Source organism: Protopterus annectens, chromosome 10.part0, assembly GCF_019279795.1.
Source record: "Protopterus annectens isolate FY-2018-M chromosome 10.part0, PAN1.0, whole genome shotgun sequence".
NCBI classification, from domain to species: domain Eukaryota; kingdom Metazoa; phylum Chordata; order Ceratodontiformes; family Protopteridae; genus Protopterus; species Protopterus annectens.
Window position 1 is genome coordinate 1656221461 of NC_056744.1, and position 27890 is coordinate 1656249350.

General features: G+C 39.2%; 1 protein-coding gene across 1 annotated transcript in view; it reads right to left on the reverse strand.

The window, feature by feature from the left end:
- Window positions 1–27890, reverse strand: part of LOC122814378 (zinc finger protein 91-like) — a 316216-nt gene that overhangs the window by 59016 nt on the left and 229310 nt on the right. The window contains exon 11 of the mRNA XM_044086962.1: window positions 24839–24965. Within this exon, the coding sequence (XP_043942897.1) occupies window positions 24839–24965 (127 nt within the window). The remainder of the gene's footprint in view (window positions 1–24838; window positions 24966–27890) is intronic.

Here is a 27890-nt window from a genome sequence, read left to right on the forward strand (position 1 = left end):
AAACTGGTGCATGTGAAATAATTCCTGCTTTAAAACTTCAGCTTGGCAAGCTAAGAACTTGGTTATATTCAACTGGACGTTAAGAGAATTTAAGTACCTTTTTATGCACTTTTTCTTTTAAAAATACAGTATTTAAATTGATTTAAACTGTGTATGAAGGAGTGTTGAAGGAATTTTTAACTGGTTATTCTGCTCTTCAGTAACTTGAACTAAAAGCTAGTGTTGGCTGAATTTTGTTATTTGCTAGTAATTACAGGTGTGGGGGTAGCCACATTCAGTGATTTCCTGTCCTTGCATATTTAAACTGGTGCATGTGAAATAATTCCTGCTTTAAAACTTCAGCTTGGCAAGCTAAGAACTTGGTTATATTCAACTGGACGATAAGAGAATTTAAGTACCTTTTATGCACTTTTTCTTTTAAAAATACAGTATTTAAATTGATTTAAACTGTGTATGAAGGAGTGTTGAAGGAATTTTTAACTGGTTATTCTGCTCTTCAGTAACTTGAACTAAAAGCTAGTGTTGGCTGAATTTTGTTATTTGCTAGTAATTACAGGTGTGGGGTAGCCACATTCAGTGATTTCCTGTCCTTGCATATTTAAACTGGTGCATGTGAAATAATTCCTGCTTTAAAACTTCAGCTTGGCAAGCTAAGAACTTGGTTATATTCAACTGGACGATAAGAGAATTTAAGTACCTTTTTATGCACTTTTTCTTTAAAATAATACAGTATTTAAATTGATTTAAACTGTGTATGAAGGAGTGTTGAAGGAATTTTTAACTGGTTATTCTGCTCTTCAGTAACTTGAACTAAAAGCTAGTGTTGGCTGAATTTTGTTATTTGCTAGTAATTACAGGTGTGGGGTAGCCACATTCAGTGATTTCCTGTCCTTGCATATTTAAACTGGTGCATGTGAAATAATTCCTGCTTTAAAACTTCAGCTTGGCAAGCTAAGAACTTGGTTATATTCAACTGGACGAATAAGAGAATTTAAGTACCTTTTATGCACTTTTTCTTTTAAAAATACAGTATTTAAATTGATTTAAACTGTGTATGAAGGAGTGTTGAAGGAATTTTTAACTGGTTATTCTGCTCTTCAGTAACTTGAACTAAAAGCTAGTGTTGGCTGAATTTTGTTATTTGCTAGTAATTACAGGTGTGGGGGTAGCCACATTCAGTGATTTCCTGTCCTTGCATATTTAAACTGGTGCATGTGAAATAATTCCTGCTTTAAAACTTCAGCTTGGCAAGCTAAGAACTTGGTTATATTCAACTGGACGATAAGAGAATTTAAGTACCTTTTATGCACTTTTTCTTTTAAAAAATACAGTATTTAAATTGATTTAAACTGTGTATGAAGGAGTGTTGAAGGAATTTTTAACTGGTTATTCTGCTCTTCAGTAACTTGAACTAAAAGCTAGTGTTGGCTGAATTTTGTTATTTGCTAGTAATTACAGGTGTGGGGTAGCCACATTCAGTGATTTCCTGTCCTTGCATATTTAAACTGGTGCATGTGAAATAATTCCTGCTTTAAAACTTCAGCTTGGCAAGCTAAGAACTTGGTTATATTCAACTGGACGATAAGAGAATTTAAGTACCTTTTATGCACTTTTTCTTTTAAAAATACAGTATTTAAATTGATTTAAACTGTGTATGAAGGAGTGTTGAAGGAATTTTTAACTGGTTATTCTGCTCTTCAGTAACTTGAACTAAAAGCTAGTGTTGGCTGAATTTTGTTATTTGCTAGTAATTACAGGTGTGGGGTAGCCACATTCAGTGATTTCCTGTCCTTGCATATTTAAACTGGTGCATGTGAAATAATTCCTGCTTTAAAACTTCAGCTTGGCAAGCTAAGAACTTGGTTATATTCAACTGGACGATAAGAGAATTTAAGTACCTTTTATGCACTTTTTCTTTTAAAAATACAGTATTTAAATTGATTTAAACTGTGTATGAAGGAGTGTTGAAGGAATTTTTAACTGGTTATTCTGCTCTTCAGTAACTTGAACTAAAAGCTAGTGTTGGCTGAATTTTGTTATTTGCTAGTAATTACAGGTGTGGGGTAGCCACATTCAGTGATTTCCTGTCCTTGCATATTTAAACTGGTGCATGTGAAATAATTCCTGCTTTAAAACTTCAGCTTGGCAAGCTAAGAACTTGGTTATATTCAACTGGACGATAAGAGAATTTAAGTACCTTTTATGCACTTTTTCTTTTAAAAATACAGTATTTAAATTGATTTAAACTGTGTATGAAGGAGTGTTGAAGGAATTTTTAACTGGTTATTCTGCTCTTCAGTAACTTGAACTAAAAGCTAGTGTTGGCTGAATTTTGTTATTTGCTAGTAATTACAGGTGTGGGGTAGCCACATTCAGTGATTTCCTGTCCTTGCATATTTAAACTGGTGCATGTGAAATAATTCCTGCTTTAAAACTTCAGCTTGGCAAGCTAAGTACTTGGTTATATTCAACTGGACGATAAGAGAATTTAAGTACCTTTTATGCACTTTTTCTTTTAAAAATACAGTATTTAAATTGATTTAAACTGTGTATGAAGGAGTGTTGAAGGAATTTTTAACTGGTTATTCTGCTCTTCAGTAACTTGAACTAAAAGCTAGTGTTGGCTGAATTTTGTTATTTGCTAGTAATTACAGGTGTGGGGGTAGCCACATTCAGTGATTTCCTGTCCTTGCATATTTAAACTGGTGCATGTGAAATAATTCCTGCTTTAAAACTTCAGCTTGGCAAGCTAAGAACTTGGTTATATTCAACTGGACGATAAGAGAATTTAAGTACCTTTTATGCACTTTTTCTTTTAAAAATACAGTATTTAAATTGATTTAAACTGTGTATGAAGGAGTGTTGAAGGAATTTTTAACTGGTTATTCTGCTCTTCAGTAACTTGAACTAAAAGCTAGTGTTGGCTGAATTTTGTTATTTGCTAGTAATTACAGGTGTGGGGTAGCCACATTCAGTGATTTCCTGTCCTTGCATATTTAAACTGGTGCATGTGAAATAATTCCTGCTTTAAAACTTCAGCTTGGCAAGCTAAGAACTTGGTTATATTCAACTGGACGATAAGAGAATTTAAGTACCTTTTATGCACTTTTTCTTTTAAAAATACAGTATTTAAATTGATTTAAACTGTGTATGAAGGAGTGTTGAAGGAATTTTTAACTGGTTATTCTGCTCTTCAGTAACTTGAACTAAAAGCTAGTGTTGGCTGAATTTTGTTATTTGCTAGTAATTACAGGTGTGGGGTAGCCACATTCAGTGATTTCCTGTCCTTGCATATTTAAACTGGTGCATGTGAAATAATTCCTGCTTTAAAACTTCAGCTTGGCAAGCTAAGAACTTGGTTATATTCAACTGGACGATAAGAGAATTTAAGTACCTTTTTATGCACTTTTTCTTTTAAAAATACAGTATTTAAATTGATTTAAACTGTGTATGAAGGAGTGTTGAAGGAATTTTTAACTGGTTATTCTGCTCTTCAGTAACTTGAACTAAAAGCTAGTGTTGGCTGAATTTTGTTATTTGCTAGTAATTACAGGTGTGGGGTAGCCACATTCAGTGATTTCCTGTCCTTGCATATTTAAACTGGTGCATGTGAAATAATTCCTGCTTTAAAACTTCAGCTTGGCAAGCTAAGAACTTGGTTATATTCAACTGGACGATAAGAGAATTTAAGTACCTTTTATGCACTTTTTCTTTTAAAAATACAGTATTTAAATTGATTTAAACTGTGTATGAAGGAGTGTTGAAGGAATTTTTAACTGGTTATTCTGCTCTTCAGTAACTTGAACTAAAAGCTAGTGTTGGCTGAATTTTGTTATTTGCTAGTAATTACAGGTGTGGGGTAGCCACATTCAGTGATTTCCTGTCCTTGCATATTTAAACTGGTGCATGTGAAATAATTCCTGCTTTAAAACTTCAGCTTGGCAAGCTAAGAACTTGGTTATATTCAACTGGACGATAAGAGAATTTAAGTACCTTTTATGCACTTTTTCTTTTAAAAAATACAGTATTTAAATTGATTTAAACTGTGTATGAAGGAGTGTTGAAGGAATTTTTAACTGGTTATTCTGCTCTTCAGTAACTTGAACTAAAAGCTAGTGTTGGCTGAATTTTGTTATTTGCTAGTAATTACAGGTGTGGGGGTAGCCACATTCAGTGATTTCCTGTCCTTGCATATTTAAACTGGTGCATGTGAAATAATTCCTGCTTTAAAACTTCAGCTTGGCAAGCTAAGAACTTGGTTATATTCAACTGGACGTTAAGAGAATTTAAGTACCTTTTATGCACTTTTTCTTTTAAAAATACAGTATTTAAATTGATTTAAACTGTGTATGAAGGAGTGTTGAAGGAATTTTTAACTGGTTATTCTGCTCTTCAGTAACTTGAACTAAAAGCTAGTGTTGGCTGAATTTTGTTATTTGCTAGTAATTACAGGTGTGGGGTAGCCACATTCAGTGATTTCCTGTCCTTGCATATTTAAACTGGTGCATGTGAAATAATTCCTGCTTTAAAACTTCAGCTTGGCAAGCTAAGAACTTGGTTATATTCAACTGGACGATAAGAGAATTTAAGTACCTTTTATGCACTTTTTCTTTTAAAAAATACAGTATTTAAATTGATTTAAACTGTGTATGAAGGAGTGTTGAAGGAATTTTTAACTGGTTATTCTGCTCTTCAGTAACTTGAACTAAAAGCTAGTGTTGGCTGAATTTTGTTATTTGCTAGTAATTACAGGTGTGGGGTAGCCACATTCAGTGATTTCCTGTCCTTGCATATTTAAACTGGTGCATGTGAAATAATTCCTGCTTTAAAACTTCAGCTTGGCAAGCTAAGAACTTGGTTATATTCAACTGGACGATAAGAGAATTTAAGTACCTTTTATGCACTTTTTCTTTTAAAAATACAGTATTTAAATTGATTTAAACTGTGTATGAAGGAGTGTTGAAGGAATTTTTAACTGGTTATTCTGCTCTTCAGTAACTTGAACTAAAAGCTAGTGTTGGCTGAATTTTGTTATTTGCTAGTAATTACAGGTGTGGGGTAGCCACATTCAGTGATTTCCTGTCCTTGCATATTTAAACTGGTGCATGTGAAATAATTCCTGCTTTAAAACTTCAGCTTGGCAAGCTAAGAACTTGGTTATATTCAACTGGACGATAAGAGAATTTAAGTACCTTTTATGCACTTTTTCTTTTAAAAATACAGTATTTAAATTGATTTAAACTGTGTATGAAGGAGTGTTGAAGGAATTTTTAACTGGTTATTCTGCTCTTCAGTAACTTGAACTAAAAGCTAGTGTTGGCTGAATTTTGTTATTTGCTAGTAATTACAGGTGTGGGGTAGCCACATTCAGTGATTTCCTGTCCTTGCATATTTAAACTGGTGCATGTGAAATAATTCCTGCTTTAAAACTTCAGCTTGGCAAGCTAAGAACTTGGTTATATTCAACTGGACGATAAGAGAATTTAAGTACCTTTTTATGCACTTTTTCTTTTAAAAATACAGTATTTAAATTGATTTAAACTGTGTATGAAGGAGTGTTGAAGGAATTTTTAACTGGTTATTCTGCTCTTCAGTAACTTGAACTAAAAGCTAGTGTTGGCTGAATTTTGTTATTTGCTAGTAATTACAGGTGTGGGGTAGCCACATTCAGTGATTTCCTGTCCTTGCATATTTAAACTGGTGCATGTGAAATAATTCCTGCTTTAAAACTTCAGCTTGGCAAGCTAAGAACTTGGTTATATTCAACTGGACGTTAAGAGAATTTAAGTACCTTTTATGCACTTTTTCTTTTAAAAATACAGTATTTAAATTGATTTAAACTGTGTATGAAGGAGTGTTGAAGGAATTTTTAACTGGTTATTCTGCTCTTCAGTAACTTGAACTAAAAGCTAGTGTTGGCTGAATTTTGTTATTTGCTAGTAATTACAGGTGTGGGGGTAGCCACATTCAGTGATTTCCTGTCCTTGCATATTTAAACTGGTGCATGTGAAATAATTCCTGCTTTAAAACTTCAGCTTGGCAAGCTAAGAACTTGGTTATATTCAACTGGACGTTAAGAGAATTTAAGTACCTTTTATGCACTTTTTCTTTTAAAAATACAGTATTTAAATTGATTTAAACTGTGTATGAAGGAGTGTTGAAGGAATTTTTAACTGGTTATTCTGCTCTTCAGTAACTTGAACTAAAAGCTAGTGTTGGCTGAATTTTGTTATTTGCTAGTAATTACAGGTGTGGGGTAGCCACATTCAGTGATTTCCTGTCCTTGCATATTTAAACTGGTGCATGTGAAATAATTCCTGCTTTAAAACTTCAGCTTGGCAAGCTAAGAACTTGGTTATATTCAACTGGACGATAAGAGAATTTAAGTACCTTTTATGCACTTTTTCTTTTAAAAATACAGTATTTAAATTGATTTAAACTGTGTATGAAGGAGTGTTGAAGGAATTTTTAACTGGTTATTCTGCTCTTCAGTAACTTGAACTAAAAGCTAGTGTTGGCTGAATTTTGTTATTTGCTAGTAATTACAGGTGTGGGGTAGCCACATTCAGTGATTTCCTGTCCTTGCATATTTAAACTGGTGCATGTGAAATAATTCCTGCTTTAAAACTTCAGCTTGGCAAGCTAAGAACTTGGTTATATTCAACTGGACGATAAGAGAATTTAAGTACCTTTTATGCACTTTTTCTTTTAAAAATACAGTATTTAAATTGATTTAAACTGTGTATGAAGGAGTGTTGAAGGAATTTTTAACTGGTTATTCTGCTCTTCAGTAACTTGAACTAAAAGCTAGTGTTGGCTGAATTTTGTTATTTGCTAGTAATTACAGGTGTGGGGTAGCCACATTCAGTGATTTCCTGTCCTTGCATATTTAAACTGGTGCATGTGAAATAATTCCTGCTTTAAAACTTCAGCTTGGCAAGCTAAGAACTTGGTTATATTCAACTGGACGATAAGAGAATTTAAGTACCTTTTATGCACTTTTTCTTTTAAAAATACAGTATTTAAATTGATTTAAACTGTGTATGAAGGAGTGTTGAAGGAATTTTTAACTGGTTATTCTGCTCTTCAGTAACTTGAACTAAAAGCTAGTGTTGGCTGAATTTTGTTATTTGCTAGTAATTACAGGTGTGGGGGTAGCCACATTCAGTGATTTCCTGTCCTTGCATATTTAAACTGGTGCATGTGAAATAATTCCTGCTTTAAAACTTCAGCTTGGCAAGCTAAGAACTTGGTTATATTCAACTGGACGTTAAGAGAATTTAAGTACCTTTTTATGCACTTTTTCTTTTAAAAAATACAGTATTTAAATTGATTTAAACTGTGTATGAAGGAGTGTTGAAGGAATTTTTAACTGGTTATTCTGCTCTTCAGTAACTTGAACTAAAAGCTAGTGTTGGCTGAATTTTGTTATTTGCTAGTAATTACAGGTGTGGGGTAGCCACATTCAGTGATTTCCTGTCCTTGCATATTTAAACTGGTGCATGTGAAATAATTCCTGCTTTAAAACTTCAGCTTGGCAAGCTAAGAACTTGGTTATATTCAACTGGACGATAAGAGAATTTAAGTACCTTTTATGCACTTTTTCTTTTAAAAATACAGTATTTAAATTGATTTAAACTGTGTATGAAGGAGTGTTGAAGGAATTTTTAACTGGTTATTCTGCTCTTCAGTAACTTGAACTAAAAGCTAGTGTTGGCTGAATTTTGTTATTTGCTAGTAATTACAGGTGTGGGGTAGCCACATTCAGTGATTTCCTGTCCTTGCATATTTAAACTGGTGCATGTGAAATAATTCCTGCTTTAAAACTTCAGCTTGGCAAGCTAAGAACTTGGTTATATTCAACTGGACGATAAGAGAATTTAAGTACCTTTTATGCACTTTTTCTTTTAAAAATACAGTATTTAAATTGATTTAAACTGTGTATGAAGGAGTGTTGAAGGAATTTTTAACTGGTTATTCTGCTCTTCAGTAACTTGAACTAAAAGCTAGTGTTGGCTGAATTTTGTTATTTGCTAGTAATTACAGGTGTGGGGGTAGCCACATTCAGTGATTTCCTGTCCTTGCATATTTAAACTGGTGCATGTGAAATAATTCCTGCTTTAAAACTTCAGCTTGGCAAGCTAAGAACTTGGTTATATTCAACTGGACGATAAGAGAATTTAAGTACCTTTTATGCACTTTTTCTTTTAAAAATACAGTATTTAAATTGATTTAAACTGTGTATGAAGGAGTGTTGAAGGAATTTTTAACTGGTTATTCTGCTCTTCAGTAACTTGAACTAAAAGCTAGTGTTGGCTGAATTTTGTTATTTGCTAGTAATTACAGGTGTGGGGTAGCCACATTCAGTGATTTCCTGTCCTTGCATATTTAAACTGGTGCATGTGAAATAATTCCTGCTTTAAAACTTCAGCTTGGCAAGCTAAGAACTTGGTTATATTCAACTGGACGATAAGAGAATTTAAGTACCTTTTTATGCACTTTTTCTTTTAAAAATACAGTATTTAAATTGATTTAAACTGTGTATGAAGGAGTGTTGAAGGAATTTTTAACTGGTTATTCTGCTCTTCAGTAACTTGAACTAAAAGCTAGTGTTGGCTGAATTTTGTTATTTGCTAGTAATTACAGGTGTGGGGTAGCCACATTCAGTGATTTCCTGTCCTTGCATATTTAAACTGGTGCATGTGAAATAATTCCTGCTTTAAAACTTCAGCTTGGCAAGCTAAGAACTTGGTTATATTCAACTGGACGATAAGAGAATTTAAGTACCTTTTATGCACTTTTTCTTTTAAAAAATACAGTATTTAAATTGATTTAAACTGTGTATGAAGGAGTGTTGAAGGAATTTTTAACTGGTTATTCTGCTCTTCAGTAACTTGAACTAAAAGCTAGTGTTGGCTGAATTTTGTTATTTGCTAGTAATTACAGGTGTGGGGTAGCCACATTCAGTGATTTCCTGTCCTTGCATATTTAAACTGGTGCATGTGAAATAATTCCTGCTTTAAAACTTCAGCTTGGCAAGCTAAGAACTTGGTTATATTCAACTGGACGATAAGAGAATTTAAGTACCTTTTATGCACTTTTTCTTTTAAAAATACAGTATTTAAATTGATTTAAACTGTGTATGAAGGAGTGTTGAAGGAATTTTTAACTGGTTATTCTGCTCTTCAGTAACTTGAACTAAAAGCTAGTGTTGGCTGAATTTTGTTATTTGCTAGTAATTACAGGTGTGGGGTAGCCACATTCAGTGATTTCCTGTCCTTGCATATTTAAACTGGTGCATGTGAAATAATTCCTGCTTTAAAACTTCAGCTTGGCAAGCTAAGAACTTGGTTATATTCAACTGGACGATAAGAGAATTTAAGTACCTTTTATGCACTTTTTCTTTTAAAAATACAGTATTTAAATTGATTTAAACTGTGTATGAAGGAGTGTTGAAGGAATTTTTAACTGGTTATTCTGCTCTTCAGTAACTTGAACTAAAAGCTAGTGTTGGCTGAATTTTGTTATTTGCTAGTAATTACAGGTGTGGGGTAGCCACATTCAGTGATTTCCTGTCCTTGCATATTTAAACTGGTGCATGTGAAATAATTCCTGCTTTAAAACTTCAGCTTGGCAAGCTAAGAACTTGGTTATATTCAACTGGACGATAAGAGAATTTAAGTACCTTTTATGCACTTTTTCTTTTAAAAATACAGTATTTAAATTGATTTAAACTGTGTATGAAGGAGTGTTGAAGGAATTTTTAACTGGTTATTCTGCTCTTCAGTAACTTGAACTAAAAGCTAGTGTTGGCTGAATTTTGTTATTTGCTAGTAATTACAGGTGTGGGGGTAGCCACATTCAGTGATTTCCTGTCCTTGCATATTTAAACTGGTGCATGTGAAATAATTCCTGCTTTAAAACTTCAGCTTGGCAAGCTAAGAACTTGGTTATATTCAACTGGACGATAAGAGAATTTAAGTACCTTTTATGCACTTTTTCTTTTAAAAATACAGTATTTAAATTGATTTAAACTGTGTATGAAGGAGTGTTGAAGGAATTTTTAACTGGTTATTCTGCTCTTCAGTAACTTGAACTAAAAGCTAGTGTTGGCTGAATTTTGTTATTTGCTAGTAATTACAGGTGTGGGGTAGCCACATTCAGTGATTTCCTGTCCTTGCATATTTAAACTGGTGCATGTGAAATAATTCCTGCTTTAAAACTTCAGCTTGGCAAGCTAAGAACTTGGTTATATTCAACTGGACGATAAGAGAATTTAAGTACCTTTTTATGCACTTTTTCTTTTAAAAATACAGTATTTAAATTGATTTAAACTGTGTATGAAGGAGTGTTGAAGGAATTTTTAACTGGTTATTCTGCTCTTCAGTAACTTGAACTAAAAGCTAGTGTTGGCTGAATTTTGTTATTTGCTAGTAATTACAGGTGTGGGGTAGCCACATTCAGTGATTTCCTGTCCTTGCATATTTAAACTGGTGCATGTGAAATAATTCCTGCTTTAAAACTTCAGCTTGGCAAGCTAAGAACTTGGTTATATTCAACTGGACGATAAGAGAATTTAAGTACCTTTTATGCACTTTTTCTTTTAAAAATACAGTATTTAAATTGATTTAAACTGTGTATGAAGGAGTGTTGAAGGAATTTTTAACTGGTTATTCTGCTCTTCAGTAACTTGAACTAAAAGCTAGTGTTGGCTGAATTTTGTTATTTGCTAGTAATTACAGGTGTGGGGTAGCCACATTCAGTGATTTCCTGTCCTTGCATATTTAAACTGGTGCATGTGAAATAATTCCTGCTTTAAAACTTCAGCTTGGCAAGCTAAGAACTTGGTTATATTCAACTGGACGATAAGAGAATTTAAGTACCTTTTTATGCACTTTTTCTTTTAAAAATACAGTATTTAAATTGATTTAAACTGTGTATGAAGGAGTGTTGAAGGAATTTTTAACTGGTTATTCTGCTCTTCAGTAACTTGAACTAAAAGCTAGTGTTGGCTGAATTTTGTTATTTGCTAGTAATTACAGGTGTGGGGGTAGCCACATTCAGTGATTTCCTGTCCTTGCATATTTAAACTGGTGCATGTGAAATAATTCCTGCTTTAAAACTTCAGCTTGGCAAGCTAAGAACTTGGTTATATTCAACTGGACGTTAAGAGAATTTAAGTACCTTCTTCTGCACTTTTTCTTTCAGAAAAACTAGTATTTAAATTGATTTAAACTGTGTATGAAGGAGTGTTGAAGGAATTTTTAACTGGTTATTCTGCTCTTCAGTAACTTGAACTAAAAGCTAGTGTTGGCTGAATTTTGTTATTTGCTAGTAATTACAGGTGTGGGGTAGCCACATTCAGTGATTTCCTGTCCTTGCATATTTAAACTGGTGCATGTGAAATAATTCCTGCTTTAAAACTTCAGCTTGGCAAGCTAAGAACTTGGTTATATTCAACTGGACGATAAGAGAATTTAAGTACCTTTTATGCACTTTTTCTTTTAAAAATACAGTATTTAAATTGATTTAAACTGTGTATGAAGGAGTGTTGAAGGAATTTTTAACTGGTTATTCTGCTCTTCAGTAACTTGAACTAAAAGCTAGTGTTGGCTGAATTTTGTTATTTGCTAGTAATTACAGGTGTGGGGTAGCCACATTCAGTGATTTCCTGTCCTTGCATATTTAAACTGGTGCATGTGAAATAATTCCTGCTTTAAAACTTCAGCTTGGCAAGCTAAGAACTTGGTTATATTCAACTGGACGATAAGAGAATTTAAGTACCTTTTATGCACTTTTTCTTTTAAAAATACAGTATTTAAATTGATTTAAACTGTGTATGAAGGAGTGTTGAAGGAATTTTTAACTGGTTATTCTGCTCTTCAGTAACTTGAACTAAAAGCTAGTGTTGGCTGAATTTTGTTATTTGCTAGTAATTACAGGTGTGGGGGTAGCCACATTCAGTGATTTCCTGTCCTTGCATATTTAAACTGGTGCATGTGAAATAATTCCTGCTTTAAAACTTCAGCTTGGCAAGCTAAGAACTTGGTTATATTCAACTGGACGATAAGAGAATTTAAGTACCTTTTATGCACTTTTTCTTTTAAAAATACAGTATTTAAATTGATTTAAACTGTGTATGAAGGAGTGTTGAAGGAATTTTTAACTGGTTATTCTGCTCTTCAGTAACTTGAACTAAAAGCTAGTGTTGGCTGAATTTTGTTATTTGCTAGTAATTACAGGTGTGGGGTAGCCACATTCAGTGATTTCCTGTCCTTGCATATTTAAACTGGTGCATGTGAAATAATTCCTGCTTTAAAACTTCAGCTTGGCAAGCTAAGAACTTGGTTATATTCAACTGGACGTTAAGAGAATTTAAGTACCTTTTATGCACTTTTTCTTTTAAAAATACAGTATTTAAATTGATTTAAACTGTGTATGAAGGAGTGTTGAAGGAATTTTTAACTGGTTATTCTGCTCTTCAGTTATTCCCACCCACCCGCCCTGTTTTAGTTTTGGTGTTAATCTTAGTGGCATTGAAACTGCCCGCACCACAGCCTGCCGCTGGGCGCAGCTCATTTGCTCACCAACTGAGTGCAGTGAGATCATATTCTGATTTCAGGCACTCCTACTGTGTACAAAGAGAGCATCTGGGAAATAGAAAAAAAAAATTAAGCTTATTTCCTGCCTTTCTTGTTAAGTGGTACAGACTATTTGTAGGCTTCTGAGCCCCCAAGCCCTTCTGTGTTTGAGGGAAGCCTTCTAGCTTGTTTTTTTTTTTTCTTGTAACTAGCCAGTTTTCTAGTTTCAGCACTCAAATCTGTTTCTTTGATCTCAGCACTTGTTCAGAAAAAAAAAAAAAAAAAAAAAAATTTCATCTGCTTTTACTGTACTTGTGTTTTTACCTACTTCTTTTTACTTTTGCATCATCTTAAAATACTCAATTGTATTTATTACTGCTTGGTGTAACTCATTCTAAGCCTTTTGGTTTAAAACACTTGGGCTTCGGACCAGTTAGTTGTTTTGCACTGAGAGGTTTGTGGTCTGCACTGTTGTGGCAGAACAGGTAGCTTACATCCTTCTAGGTTGAGAACTGCTGATTGAGGGCTCAGTGTCTGTTATTCTAAAAGTGTATTAATTCTGGTTTAAGCACTTGGGCTTTCAAGCCAGTTATTTTACATTAAGAGGGTTCGTGGTCTGCACTCTTGTGGGAGGAGAGGCTGGACTCTGCCCTTCTGAGCTGGGAATTTCTGGTTAAAGGCTTATAGTGCATGCATATCTGAACTGTTTCTTACTGAAGTTGGTGCGCCTTGTTTGCTGTGGCATAGACTGGATTCGGGCCTGCTGGATCTAGCTTTGTTTGTGTAACTTGAGCACTAATCCAGACATTCTCTAAAGTATTCAATGGTATTTATTACTGCTTGGTTGTAACTTGATTAAAGTGTAGCTATCATTCAAGTCTTTTGGATTAAGCACTTGGGCTTCAGACCAGTTGTTTTACATTAGGAAGGTTTGTGGCAAGCACTGTGGTGGCAGGACAGGTAGCTTTCATCCTTCTAAGTTGGGAACTGCTGATTGAGAGCCCAGTGTCCAAGTGTATTAGTTCTGGTTTAGGCACTTGGGCTTCAGGCCAGTTATTTTACATTAAGAAGGTTCGTGGACTGCACTCTTGTGGGAGAAGAGGCTGGACTCTGCCCTTCTGAGCTGGGAATTTTCTGGTTAAAGGTTTATAGTGCCTGAATATTTGAACTGTATCTTACTGAAATTGGTTCACCTTGTTTGCTCTAGCATAGACTAGATCCAGGCCTACTGAATCTAGCTTTGTTTATATACTTGTTGTTTGTTTGCTTGTTATTTCCCTGGAAGCTAATTCACCTAATACGCAACTTCTCAGCTTCTGTGGATCACTAGTGATATCTGCATTGCTTACTGTACTTATTTCCTTGTTTCACTTGAAAGAAAGTTACTGTTTGTCGATTTTGCATTTAGTTACTTGTATCACATTGCACTCAAGTTACCTGGCACTTGCTCACTAAAGCAATTATATAAGTCAGCACTAAAAATTAAAAGCACTACACCCTCACTCCCCACTGGCCCTTGTTTTCAATTAAGGATTTCCCAATATTATTCTAGCATGTCCAAAGGTCAGTTGTCAATCTCCTCTCCGGTCCAGCTGGTGAATCTGGGAATCTTGAGGCAATGTTATAACTGCCTCATGTACACAGACAACCCTCTCCTCCTCCCACATAACACAAATACTTCATAGAGATGCAGCTATTTAGCCAAACTGGAGGCTGAGCTCTCTCAACTCAGGACTGGCAAGACCAGACAGGAGGAGAAGGCAACTACACACACCACAAAACCAGCCTCACATAATGCTACCACTCCACTGAATCAAACACATAAACACACAAAGACATACTGGAGGCTCTGAGTAAAATTTACCTAAACAGCAGAGGCCTCCAAAGCAGACACCCAAACAACTGCTACCTCAAGACACCCCACAAGCAACACATAAACCACAAAAGCAGTGTGCAAAGCAGTCACAGCCCTTAAGGCCAAATACAACACCAAACATACTTGTCATAGGTGACTCCATAGTCAGACACACTGACCCCCCACTCAACAGGCTGAACAAGGAGAGGGTCACAGTAAGCTGCCTATCGGGCGCTAGAATCCGCCACATAACACAAGCACACTGGTCACTCCACAGTAAGTACAAATATGACACAGTCATTGTCCATGCTGGTGTGAACGACCTGAGACGCACTCCCTGGACTGCATGAAAAGAGACATAGAGGAGCTCTCTGATTATGTAGCCCAGGCAGGTATGACCCTAACCCTGAGCAGTATCCTTCCTTCACCAAGAATGATGCCACAATATAGAGACAAGATGATCAGCTTTAACAATTGGCTTAATGTCTGGTGTCATTCAAAGGGGATCCAGTGTCTGTCTGCCTGGGATGACATGCTTGACAAGCCACGCTGCTTCGCAAGGGACGGCTTGCACCTGTCACCCCTGGGATTCCGGATATTGGCTAAGGCTCTTGCCACCCCATAGTGCCTTTTTAGGCAAGGCTCAAATTCTAAACCTACCACCCTAGAAAACAAAAATGGGAAGAAATTGAGGGTAATGCTGCTCAATGCCAGAAGTCTAAATCTCAAAATGCACGCACTCGAGGCCCTTCTCAGTATGGAGAACATCGATGTCTGTGCTGTAACTGAAACCTGGTTCAAGGCTCCTGAGAGCACCCCGCACTATTAGGTTTTACCTCATATCATGCTCCGCCCCAAAACCCGGACCACTCCACAAAAGGAGGGGTGTATCCATATTCATAAAGGATACTCACACCTCCAGGTTGGTGGCAACGCATGAAGCTCGGAAACCATCCAGGTGCAACTAACAATAGGCAAAACTGTTCTACAAATTGTAGCATGCTACAGGCCACCCTCTCAAACTCAGGAACCCCACACAGCCTTCCTGAAGACACTGGAGGGTATAAATGTATCTCCAAACACCATCATATTGGGTGACTTCAACTACCCGAATATAGACTGGGAACATTACTCAAGCCCTAACTTTCTAGCCCAACGGTTCCTGGAGTTCATAAATTGAATGCCATGGAACAGCTAGTCACTGTTCCCACGAGAGGAGAAAATATACTAGATCTCATTGTCACAAACATGGGGACAAAATGCTCCACACCAGAAGTATATCCCTCATTGGTGAGATCTGATCATAAACTAATCTCACTGGAAATCCACATCCCGTCCCCACCCCAAACAAAAAAGACCATAGTGAAGAACTTCTAAAGCAAACTTCACACTACTCAAGACTGGTGTGGTATCCTTCAAGGCCCCTGAGTCAGAGGAAACCACAACCCAAGCTGCGGAAGCCCTTACAAATGCCTTCTATGAACACCTCCAGGACTGCATGGATCAGGCAATCCCAAATAAAACCAAGACTCTTTCCACAAAGGGCAAACGCCCAGTCTGGTGGACCCCAGCCATTAACAAACTTTACAATAAGAGGAGAAAGCTATTACATGATAGAACAAAATCCATAAAAGGGAAGTCACCCCTGATCATTATTAGTAAAAAATACGAAAGCACTCATAAAATCAACTAAGGCCAATTTTGAGAGAAAATTGCCATGGATTCAAAGGACAATCATAAGGCCTTTTTCAGCTATGTTAGGAACCTGGGTGGAAACTCACAGATATGCTCAGAATTAGTCCAAAATGATACAAAAATCACTGAACCCACAGACATTGCCAACATACTGGCAGACAGGTTCAGTGCAAACTTCACCCCTCTCCCCTAAAGGAGAGATAACTATCCCAGCCGAAAGTGTAGCCTCCCGGACATCTCAAATGCGCAGGTGAAAGCTGCTCTCTAAAGCTAAAAACACAGCATCAATGGGACCGGATGGTGTCCCCGGCTGTGTGCTACACGAAGCTAAATGAGGAATTAAACCCGCACATAAGGCAGCTGTTTAATCTCAGCCTTACCACAGGATACGTGCCCAAGGAGTGGCGTGACGGCAACTGTGGTCCCACTCCACAAAGGTGGCGCCCACGGACCCTGGTAATTACCGCCCATAAGCTTAACAAGTCTAGTCTGCAAAGCTATGGAGAGGATCATAATGGAGCTCATAAACAAAGATATAGGGACTTGCAGACATTGGACCCGACCCAGTTTGGCTTTGTCAAGGGAAGATCATGCCTTTTGAACTTGGTCGACTTCTTCAAATAGTCACCAAGGCCATTGATGAGGGAAAGGCAGTCCATACAGCCTACCTTGACCTTGCAAAGGCTGACACAATACCCCACTCGGTATTGTAGAAAAACTTACCAGCTTAAATGTAAACCCATATGTCACAAGATGGGTTGCAAACTGGCTTAAGGACAGAACCCACAGGGTTAGAGTTGCTGGCGCTGTGTCAGACTCCAAGCCGGTCACAAGTGGTGTCCCACAGGGCTCGGTCCTTGGTCTCTATTGTTTGGCATCTACTTCTCAGAAGTACAGGCCAACATGGGAGGACTTTATTGACAAAGTTTGCAGATGACTGCAAACTGGGCGCCATAGTGGAAAGTGCATCGGACACTGATATCCTTCAGAAGGGACTCACGGAAACAGATAGCTGGTGCCAGAGCCATGGCCTGAAGTTAAACGCCAAAAATGTATAGTCATACCCTTCGGGAAAAACAAGGTAACCCCAAGCTACCATATAGGTGGCAATCCACTAAGCACAGAAGAGGTTATCAGGGACCTGGGGACCCAGGTTGACAGTGGCCTTTCTTTGACACTCACATTGCTAAAGTGGTTAGAAAGACCTTCTACATTGCCCACCTGATCATGAAGGGATTCACATCCAGATCTAGTGAGGTCATTGTTCCCCTGTACTCTTCACTTATCAGACCAATGATCGAAAGTACAATGCCCCATTCGGGATGTATCTCACCCGACATCTGCAGCAATTGGAGAGACCCCAAAAGTTCCTCACCAAAAGGATAAAGGACTCCAAAATCTGTCATATGCTGCCAGATTGAAGAAACTCCAGCTCTATTCAGTCGCATACCGCCTGCTCAGAGGTGACATGTGCCTGACATACAAGGCCATGTCCAACCCGGAATTAATGGACATGCTCCACCTCAAAAATCCAAATCCACCAAAACCACTAGAGCAAGCGACTTAAACCTTAGCACGGATATAAATAGGACATGCTGGAGGGATAGATTTATCACTCAGAGACTCCCTATGCTGTGGAATAAAATCCCGGTCCATGTGAGGCAGAGCACCTCGCTGACTCTGTTCAAGAGAAATCTAGACCTGTGGATGGGAGATCGTAGGTTTACCCCAGGAATCATCTCTGGGTCACTGCTGGACAGAGGCACAACAAACTAATGGGCACAGTATTTTTTCATATAAGGGGTGGCGTAAGCCACAATAATTTGGGCTAGGCTTATAAATGCCTTAGGGCAGATAGCCTAGTATAAACCTATGAACCTATGACCCCTTCTTATTCCCCTAGTCTAACCTCTGCTCAGGCTTTAGAGCTCACAACAAAACTTCACAGGATCCAATGCCTTTGGTGCCAACAATCCTTTTGTCTTTGACGCCAAGTCTGGCTCTGACACCTTCACTGCCCTAGGCACCATCGGGTCCCCAGGACTGTGTCTTTGCCATTGGGCCCGAAGGGTGCAAGTCGGGCCCAAGTTTTTCTATGCAGCCATCCTTACCTCCTCAGGCTGCATCAATAGAGGACCTGTCCTCGGTTCCGGTTTGTCAGGTGAGTCTCACAGGGCAGGATGTGACCCTGGTTTCAAGTTTGTCTGTCTCGGTTCCAGGCTCCCATCCCTCCTCAGGGGGCCTGCCTTTCAAACCATGGAAAGAGCTTTGGCCACTGCCTGGTCTCAGGTGGCTCTTGTGTTACAAGAGTCTCTCCCTGTGACCTAAGGTTTTTCGGTTCTATGCCAACCTCAACCCTGGCGAGTGAGCCCCAAGGTCACAAGACTTACTTACTAAAGGTGTTCCCTCTTCCAAGTCCTCTTCGGATTTTCCCACTGAAGAGCCTCCTCAGAAGAGATTGTGCAAGAGGAAACACCTTGATTCTCCCAAGGAATCCATCATAAGAGGACACAGATTTAGTTGAGGGGGAGGGTTCCCCACAGTCACCCCTAGACGACTTCTCCTTTGGAGACATTCTTGAGATCCTAAAACAGAGGGGTGATTGGAAGCCCAAAGATCCTTCCCCTGAGGAATCTGTGTACTTCCAGGCCTTTGGCGCCCACCTGTCTACCTCCTGGGTGACCCAGCCCACTGACAATTTAATTAAGGTGATCACTCAGTGGGCTTGGACGGCTTCTGACTCTGTAGAACCTGTCCCCCAGAGACCTGATAAAATACTTTCCACTCCTGAAGACCATCCACATTGGGCAAAGGGCTTAGTAGTTGATGCCATATTGGCAGCGGCTGCCACCAAAAAAGAACTAGCCCAGGAAAGTTCTACTGTTCATCTCCCTAACCGAGAGACCAGGGCAATGGACAGATTTGGGAAGTGGGTCTATGCATCATCGGCCTTCTCCATCAGGTCCCTTGAACTTTTTGGCACACTTCACTAGACTTCAAAGGGATCTGGTCAAGGAACTTTCAGATACCCTAGCGGGAGCAGTTGCTGAGGGTGTCCAAGAAAAAGTGGCCTCCAGTTAGCTCCCCTGGAGTCTATTTCAAATTCATCTATGAGATTGATTGCACATGCAGCTGAAGAGGCGAACTGGTCAGCAGGTTCAGGTGTTGCTATTAGATGTCACACTTGGGTGTGCTTGTGCAAGTTTGTGGAACCAAACAAAGTCTTCCTTCATCAATGTCCCCTTTGACGGATCTTCAATGTTTGGGCCCAAAGTAAAGTAAATTCTATCCAGGTGTGAAAAGGATGGGAAGACTCCATCTGCTGTGGGTGTACGTTTTTCCACTCCTCAACAATCTTACTCAAGGAATCAAAGGAGTGATAAGATATGGTTCAAGAAATCCCAGAAGCTTTCCAGGACACACGTGGTTCAGATTCCCCTCAGGGCAGAGGGGAGAGTTACAATGGAAGACGTCATCCCAGGGGCAAGGGTAGTCCACAGAATTAGGGTTCTAGGAAGTCCTTCTCTGGTCAGTCCTACCAGTGTTACTGAAAGAAGGACCAATTGCTTACCTCTGGAGCCAGTCAGGGGAAGATTTTCCTTGCACCCAACCGACTGACAATGCAAAACTACTGATGACTAAGTGCTAAGGATTATTAGAAGTTATTTAATCTCCTTTACACTTTACTTGAGAACTCAAGCAATACTCCGCAAATTCCAGCCAGTTAGAGAGATCAAGCAGCATTAGAAATTCAAAAACTGCTACGAAAAAAAAAGTCATCCAAGAAGTCCCACCAGACCAAGTAGGATCCAAAGTTTATTCAAGAGTCTTTTTAGTGCCAAAGAAAACAGGGAACTGGAGACCAGTTTTTGGATCTCCGCATTTTAAACAAATTTGTCCAACAGTCAAAATTCTGGATGGCCACAGTTCAGTCAATACTTCCCTGCTCAGAGGAAAATGACTGGATGTGCTCTATCGACTTTCAAGATGCGTATTACCATGTAAAGATGGACAAACGCTCAATAAAGTTTCCCCACTTCCAGCTAGGAGCCAGTCATTAACAATTCACAGTGCTGCCCATTGGTTTCACCACAGCCACCAGGGTGTTCACCACATGCATGGCAGCAGTCACTGCACACTTGGGGCTGCACAGATTCCAGGTGTTTCCTTACCTAGACGACTTGCTCTTCTCTGCTTCCACCAGGCATCTACTACTATGAACTACAGACTTCATCCTGGAACTATCTCAACAATTGCGTATCATGGGCAATTTGATGAAGTCTCAACTAAACCCTTCACAGGATATGGAATTCATCGGAGCTTGTCTCAACACTTGGTCTTGTGTGTAAAAAATACAATCGCAGGTTCATCCTCTTCTTTGCTCAAAGTACCAGTTCAGCTAATTCTGTGGGATTTGGGCTCCATGGCAGCAGAGATGTTAGTCCCCATGGCAAGGTTTCACATAAGACTTCTCCAATGGCTGCTTGTGAACCAGTGGTCTGTCCTAACCCATCCTATCAATCATTTGTTTTTTATTTCCACCCGATGCAAGAACAACCTAACCTGGTGGATGCACTCCAAGGAGATTCTTCTAGGCTGCCTCTTTGTCCTCCCACAGCCCAAGGCCATAGTGACCATGGATGCTTCCCAGATGGGGTGAGGGAGAGGCATTATCTTGGGAAGACAGTACAAGGCATTTGGTCCCCCCACCAAGGCCAATCTGCATATCAATGTTCTAGAGCTAAGGGCAGTGTTTTGGCATTGCAAGCATTTCACTCTGCTTTATCTCAAGGGATAACAGCAATTCAGTCAGATAACATGTCAGTAGTCTGGTACAGCAACAAACAGGGGGGAACCAAGTCCTATCCTCTGTGTCGAGAAGTCCTTCGAGTGTGGCAATGGGCCATAACTTTCAACCATTTTCTGATAGCAATGGACATCCCGGGGATTTTAAACGTGATTGCAGACAAGCTGAGCAGTGCATCCTTATGCTGCACGAGTGGTCTCTGAACTCCAAAGTAGCAAAGAATTTCCTTTGCTGTGGCCAGCTTTGCTGCAACCTGTTTGCCTCACCACTGAACAGCCAGTGCAGAAGCTATTTTGCCCTAATTCCCCCTCAGGGGGAGTCACCCAGAAACACTCTTCTCCACAACTGGTCTCCAGTTTCTCCTTTATGTCTCCCCCTTCCCTCTTTTTCTCAAGAAAGCAGCTTGGTTGAGAGCAAAGTGATCCTCACTGCACCTTATTGGCCTCGACAGATATAGTTTCCCTTCCTCTGGCCTCATCTACTTCACCACCCATGGATCCTGGACCCAGCTTCGGACCGTCTGTCCCACCATTAGGGAGTAGTGTACCCCAGTCTACAGAACCTCAAGCTAACTGCTTGGTTTCTCCAATTCCATTAGTCACCAGGCATAATGATATTCCTTCTCCTGTACAGCATATTTGGCTGGCATACAATAAACCATCCACCAGGAATCTCTACTGTAGTAAATGAAAGAGATTTTCTACTTGGGCTTCTGATAATAATCTAGATCCCTTTTCAGCGCCAGTAGAAAAAGTTGTTTTTAGCTACCATTTTTAGCAAAACAGCATCTGTTTCCACAATCAAAGTTACCTTAGCAGCTATTTCAAATTTCTATAACGGTTTTAGGGACCAGCCTTTAATCTCCCACAAACTTTGCAAAGTTTTTCTTAAAGGCACTATACGATTAAAGCCTCCTTTCAAGGATCCGTTACCTCCATGGGACTTGACAATTGTATTGCAATCTCTTACTTTACCTTCATTTGAACCTGCATCTACCTGTGACTTACAATTTCTTTCTTGGAAAATATTGCTTATCATAGCTGTCACTGTGGCAAGACAAGTCTCCAAATTACAGGCTCTATGTTCTAAAACCCATTATTTAGTTTTTCATAAAGACAGAGTGTCGCTCAGAACAACTCTGACCAACCTTCTTAAAGCTATTTCAGAAACCAGCATCAATCAACCTATTGACTTGCCTGTACTTTTCCCAAATTTTTCTAATAAAGGTGAACACTGCCTGCACCTTCTGGATGTACACAGGCAATTACGTTTCTATCTGGATAGAACTAAGCTTATAAGACAATCGGAACAATTACTTGTATCCTTTGCAAGTGCAACCTTGGGCAAATCAGTTTCTAAGGTTACTCTACCTAGATGGTTAAGGCACTGCATTTCCTTCATCTACATGAAAGAAAATTTAAGACTCCCTATACCAGTGAAGGCACATTCTACCAGATTTGTGGTGACTTCAGCTGTTTTTCATTCTAAAGCTTCTATGTCAGACATATGCACAGCTACAACATGGACTAAACCATATACTTTTATTACTCATTACAAATTGGATATGGTCTCCAGGGGGAGAGCCTCCTTTGGTTCTATGGTTCCCAGGAATACTCTTCCACAGAGCCATCCAAGATCTAAGGTAGCTGGGGACTCTGTCCCACAAGTCAAAAACAGATAATGATTGACAACATCAGATAAAGAAGTTATGTCTTACCATAACGTTGCATCTGTATTGTCAAGCTTCATCTATTCTTGTGTCCCTCCCACCTGCCCCCTCCTTTGGAGTTCTGATGGAGCGACATCCTGTCCCGCGCTTGTTTGTTAAGGATACCTTGGACAAGGCTTTTGGCTTCATAGTTTCATAGTTTCGTACTGGGCTATCTGCCCTAGGGCATTTATAAGCCTAGCCAGAGTGTGTGTGGCTTTCACCACCCCTTAGGATGAGAATACTACGCCCTTTTAGGGTTTAGTTTACTGTGCCTCTGTCTAGTAGTGACACAGAGATGACCCCCGGGGTAAACCTACGATCTCCCATCCACTCGTTGAGATTTCTCTTGAATAGAGTCAGTGAGGGGCTCTGCCTAACATGGACTGGGATTCTGTTCCAGAGTGTAGGGAGCCTCTGGGTTATGAATCTGTCCCTTCAGCACGTCCTATTTATTTCTGTGTTGAGGTTTAAGTCTCTTGTTCTCGTGGCTCTGATGGATTTGGATTTTCTGAGGTGGAGCATGTCCATTAATTCCGGATTGGACATGGCCTTGTACGTCAGGCACAGATCACCTCTGAGTAGGCGGTATGCGACTGAATAGAGCTGGAGTTTTTTCAGTCGGGCAGCATATGACATATGTTTAAGACCCTTTATCTTCTTGGTGAGGAACTTTTGGGGTCTTTCCAACTGCTGCAGGTGTCGGGTGAGATACATCCCAAATGGGGCATTGTACTCAATCATTGGCCTGATAAGAGAAGAGTACAGGGGCACAATGACCTCTCTTGATCTAGATGTGAAACCTTTCATGATAAGGTGGGCAATATAGAAGGTCTTCCTAACCACTTTGGCAATGTGAGTGTCAAATGAGAGGTTACTGTCAACCTGGGTCCCTAGGTCCCTGATTACCTCTTCCGTACTTAATGGATTACCACCTATGTGGTAATTTGTCGGTACCTTGTTTTTCCCAAAAGGTATGACTATACATTTTTTGGCGTACAGCTTAAGGCCATGGCTCTGGCACCAATTATCCGTTTCTATGAGGCCTCTCTGAAGGATGTTTGTGTCCGCTGGAGTATCAATTATGGCGCCCAGTTTGCAGTCATCTGCGAACTTTGTCAGCCACAATCCTCCTATGTTTGCCTGTACCTCGGAAAAATAAATGCCGAACAAGAGGGGTCCCAGGACTGAGCCCTGTGGGACACCGCTTGTGACTGGCTTAGAGTCTGACATAGCTCCAGCAACTCTGACCCTGTGGGTTCTGTCCTTGAGCCAGTTTGCAACCCATCTTGTGACATATGGGTTTACATTTAAGCTGGTGAGTTTGTCTATGATGCCCGAGTGGGGTATTGTGTCAAAGGCTTTTGCAAGGTCAAGGTAGGCTGTGTGAACTGCCTTACCCTCATCAATGGCCTTAGTGACTGTTTCAAAAACGTCGACCAAGTTCAAAAGGCAGGAAAGAAGACAGTTAGAGTATCCTCTTCAGTATGTTTGCAAACTCTATCTGAGGTAATGTAGAGAGGGGCATTGTGGGTAGAATAGCAGCTCAATAGATTTTTGGCTGACACGAGCTGTATATCAGGCCGGATCGGTTCCGTGGATTGGAACTGTACCCAAAAGTCAAGACTAGATGAAGATCGACAACACAGATGGAACATTACGGTAAGACATCACTTATTTTTAAAGGATAACCTCGTCATGAAGAGATACTCGTGGATGACAGCATAAAACCTTTCAGAAACAGGAGGAGGAAAGAGGATATTTGCTACCTCAGTGGAAAACTGAGTCTTACGGGGTGGTTGTTTAATGCAAAAAAGAAAAGGTGGACAAACCTAACACAAAGTACAACAGGAGTATTTAAAAAGAAAAAAGGAAGTATGTTTCCATTCAAAATATATGAAAACACATAGTAAAAGCCTAAAAAGAGTTGCAAACCTGAGCAGAGCAGGCTGTTTGCATAAAAGCTACACTCAAACAGGAAAAAATAAGGCAGATAAGATCACTTGAGACTATGTATTATCAAAATAGAAACTGTGGTGTGAGGAACATCTTAAATATGAAAGAGCAGAGATTCCTCACTATCTAACCAAGTGTGAAGTGTGAGTTTCTGAATTGTCCTGACACAGCAATATAACAGTATATGTATATCTCTTAGAATAAAGCCTTAACTTGCTGAAATTAATTGCACTTACCCAATGAAAGCATGGTTTCATAGTTCTGTACCATCACTTCCCTGTACAGCTCCTTATCTTGTTTTTTTAACATCTTCCACTCCTCTTCTGTGAAAGTGATAACAACATCCTCAAAGGTTTCTGGTATCTGCAACAGGACAGAAAGTGTGCTTCAACTTTACTTGTAATATAACCACCATAAAAGCCTGCATTTGTTTCAGAAGATGCATTCAACATTTGTTGCTATAATCTGGTTAACAAGACTGCAGGACCCATCCTCCTCCTTTAGAAATAAGCTGGTTCTAGAATGGAATAGTTACACACAGTGTGGCATACAATACTTGATTTGTGGACAGCACAATTAGTAGCACGTGTGCAGTCATACAAACAACAGTTGATAATTATGTAATACATTTTAGTGTGACATGTTTTCTCTGCAACAATCCAATGGTTCTCAGCACTGACAACTGTCACTTGAGGTGATGTTTAGGTAGGACATCACTAACACAAATACCCTTTAGGTGTTTCCAATGAATGAGTGAAGAAGCTTACCTCACTTTCAACAAGCTGATAAGAAACAACTACAGAAAAGTCAAAGTTAACAGACAAGATGGATCTGAACCACTCCCATGTCTGGTCTATGATGCAGAATCGTTTTTTACATGTCACTAGCCAAACTGCTGTATCTGCTCAAACCAACATTGTTGTGACTGGATATTAATTAATCTGTAGTGTCAGAAATTATTTAACAAATACAACAGTGTCACAGTCTGGCTGCAATATAACTGGTTCTCCAGTCTTCTAATATTAATATGGTTATGCATCTCAAGCTGTCTCTTACACACCAGTTTACTGTTGGGAGACATTTTATGTGAGAATGTGGTGATTATGAGACAGTGGGGAAGTACGCGTTGTGGTATCTGTAATAATTTGTCACATGGACAACTTAACTACTGTGTTGCTCAGTGTGACGCCCGTGCCCTGGCCCAGTAATCAAGGAGCCTCAATCCTCACCACTAACACCACTGAGGGGCGTCCACAATGGGATAATAACAAGTACACACACACAGTAAAGTACAATTTCCCTTAAGACCACACACAGAGATCACAGTCAGTCTGGAGCTGGTTTCGCCCTTTCTCTCCAGATCCCCAATAAGACTCCCCACTGGTACAGCTATAGGGTTCAGATCTCAGCCAAGTGGTCAAGCCAAAACCTCCAGCACCCTCTCTGTCCAACCAGTGCTTCATGTCCCTGCCCAAGTAGCTGACATACACTGAGATTGGATTTACATACAAACACACAGACAATCCTGGGAAAGGCTGAACAGGTTCTCCAGCTATGCCCCCTTCTGCCCAGAATATACGATAGTAGTGGTTGGTGGCAGTCGGTACTATCAGCTACTTTAAAGGCCCTTACCAAAGGGTGTCCAATTCTACTGTACAATTTTATTATTATCCAATTGGTAAGTGTGACTGAGACTTGAAGGCTATTTAGGAGTGACCTATACAGTATCACCAAATACATGCAAGTACACTAAGAGCTTAAATTATCTCTACACAAAACAGCCACAGTTGAAAGGTTTAAAAATATTTAATAATAGATAATAAAAACACAAGACAATACTCATCAATTCAACAAAGTGACAATAAGAATGTTCAGAAATCTCAGGAAAATACTTTAAAACAACATTACAGGATAGTCTGAAATAAATATAGAAAACAGCTACACTAATCTGGCTATATTCCTATATATCCAAGAGAAACTAAGATCTAAGATCATACTTGCAGAACAAAGCAAGTGCTGGTGAGCTGATGTGTTCAAGTTCAGACACAAATATAAAATGCAAAATCTTTCTCTCTGAGAAAGTCTTAAATTGATAATACACATTCCTTCTGAGTCATTTCAGATTATATTATTCTTGACACCTCAGCTTAAGTTACCAAACTCACAGAACTTAAAATTTAACAATTCTTTGTAATCTGCACCTGCCAGTAAGCCACAGCAATAAAAGACACTTTACATATGAAACCTAGTAATTATCTCTGTCTTAGGCCAATGTAAAGAATTTCCCGGCCCAGACATCCTGTCTCCAAGCTTGAGATCACATACAGTCATAAAATGCTTTATTTATCAGCTTTCTTCCAGCAGGGTGCACTTTGCTTACATTTTTTGAAGCTTAGCACAAACAACTTTCTTACATTTATGAAACCAGCCTGTGGATTATATTAATATTTACAAGGACATAGAATTATTTACAAAATTATATCTGGCTGGGCTGGTAGCCCATCAATTTTTCACATTTCTCCCCCCTGAGAACACAAGCTAGTTTTTCCAAGTGTCCCTTGAGAAACATTGCTTGAGAGGGTTGAGTCTATCTGGGTATACCTTATCCCATTCCCTGTCTTGAGAGCCCATCTGCGTTGGCATTGCTAACTCCACTGCAGTGCTGCACTGACACATCATATGCTTGCAACCCTAGGCTCCATCTTAGCAACTTGGCATTTTGCAGGCTGGTGCAATGCAACCATGTTGGGGAATTGTGATCTGTAACTACAGCTAATTTCCTTCCATACAGATAAGGCAGATGTTTCTGCCGTGACCACACTATGGCTAAACATTCCTTTTCTACAGCTGCATAGCATTCCTCCCTGGGGTGGAGCCTATGACTGAGATAAACCACTAGGTGCTCTTCTCCCTCTGAAGAAAGCTGGCTAAGTGCAGCCCCCACCTCATGGTTCAAAGCATCCACCTGCACAACAAATTCTTTACTGTAATCTGGACTGGCTAACACACGGGGTCCTCCCAAACCTTCTTTAAGCTTCTGGAATGCCTGCTCACATGCCTGCTCACATGCTGTGGTCTACACTACCTTACCTGGTCTGTTTTCCCTTGTCAGGTCTGTGAGGGGAGCAGCTATGGTACTATATATAAAAAATCAGTGTGTATACCAAGATTATATATTCTTCAATCTGAAGGATGTAGGGGCTCCTTGAAACTGATTACATGCATAGATCGCCAGTCACGGGACAGCATACATATCTGCTGATCTCATCAAATCCAAACATAGTGAAA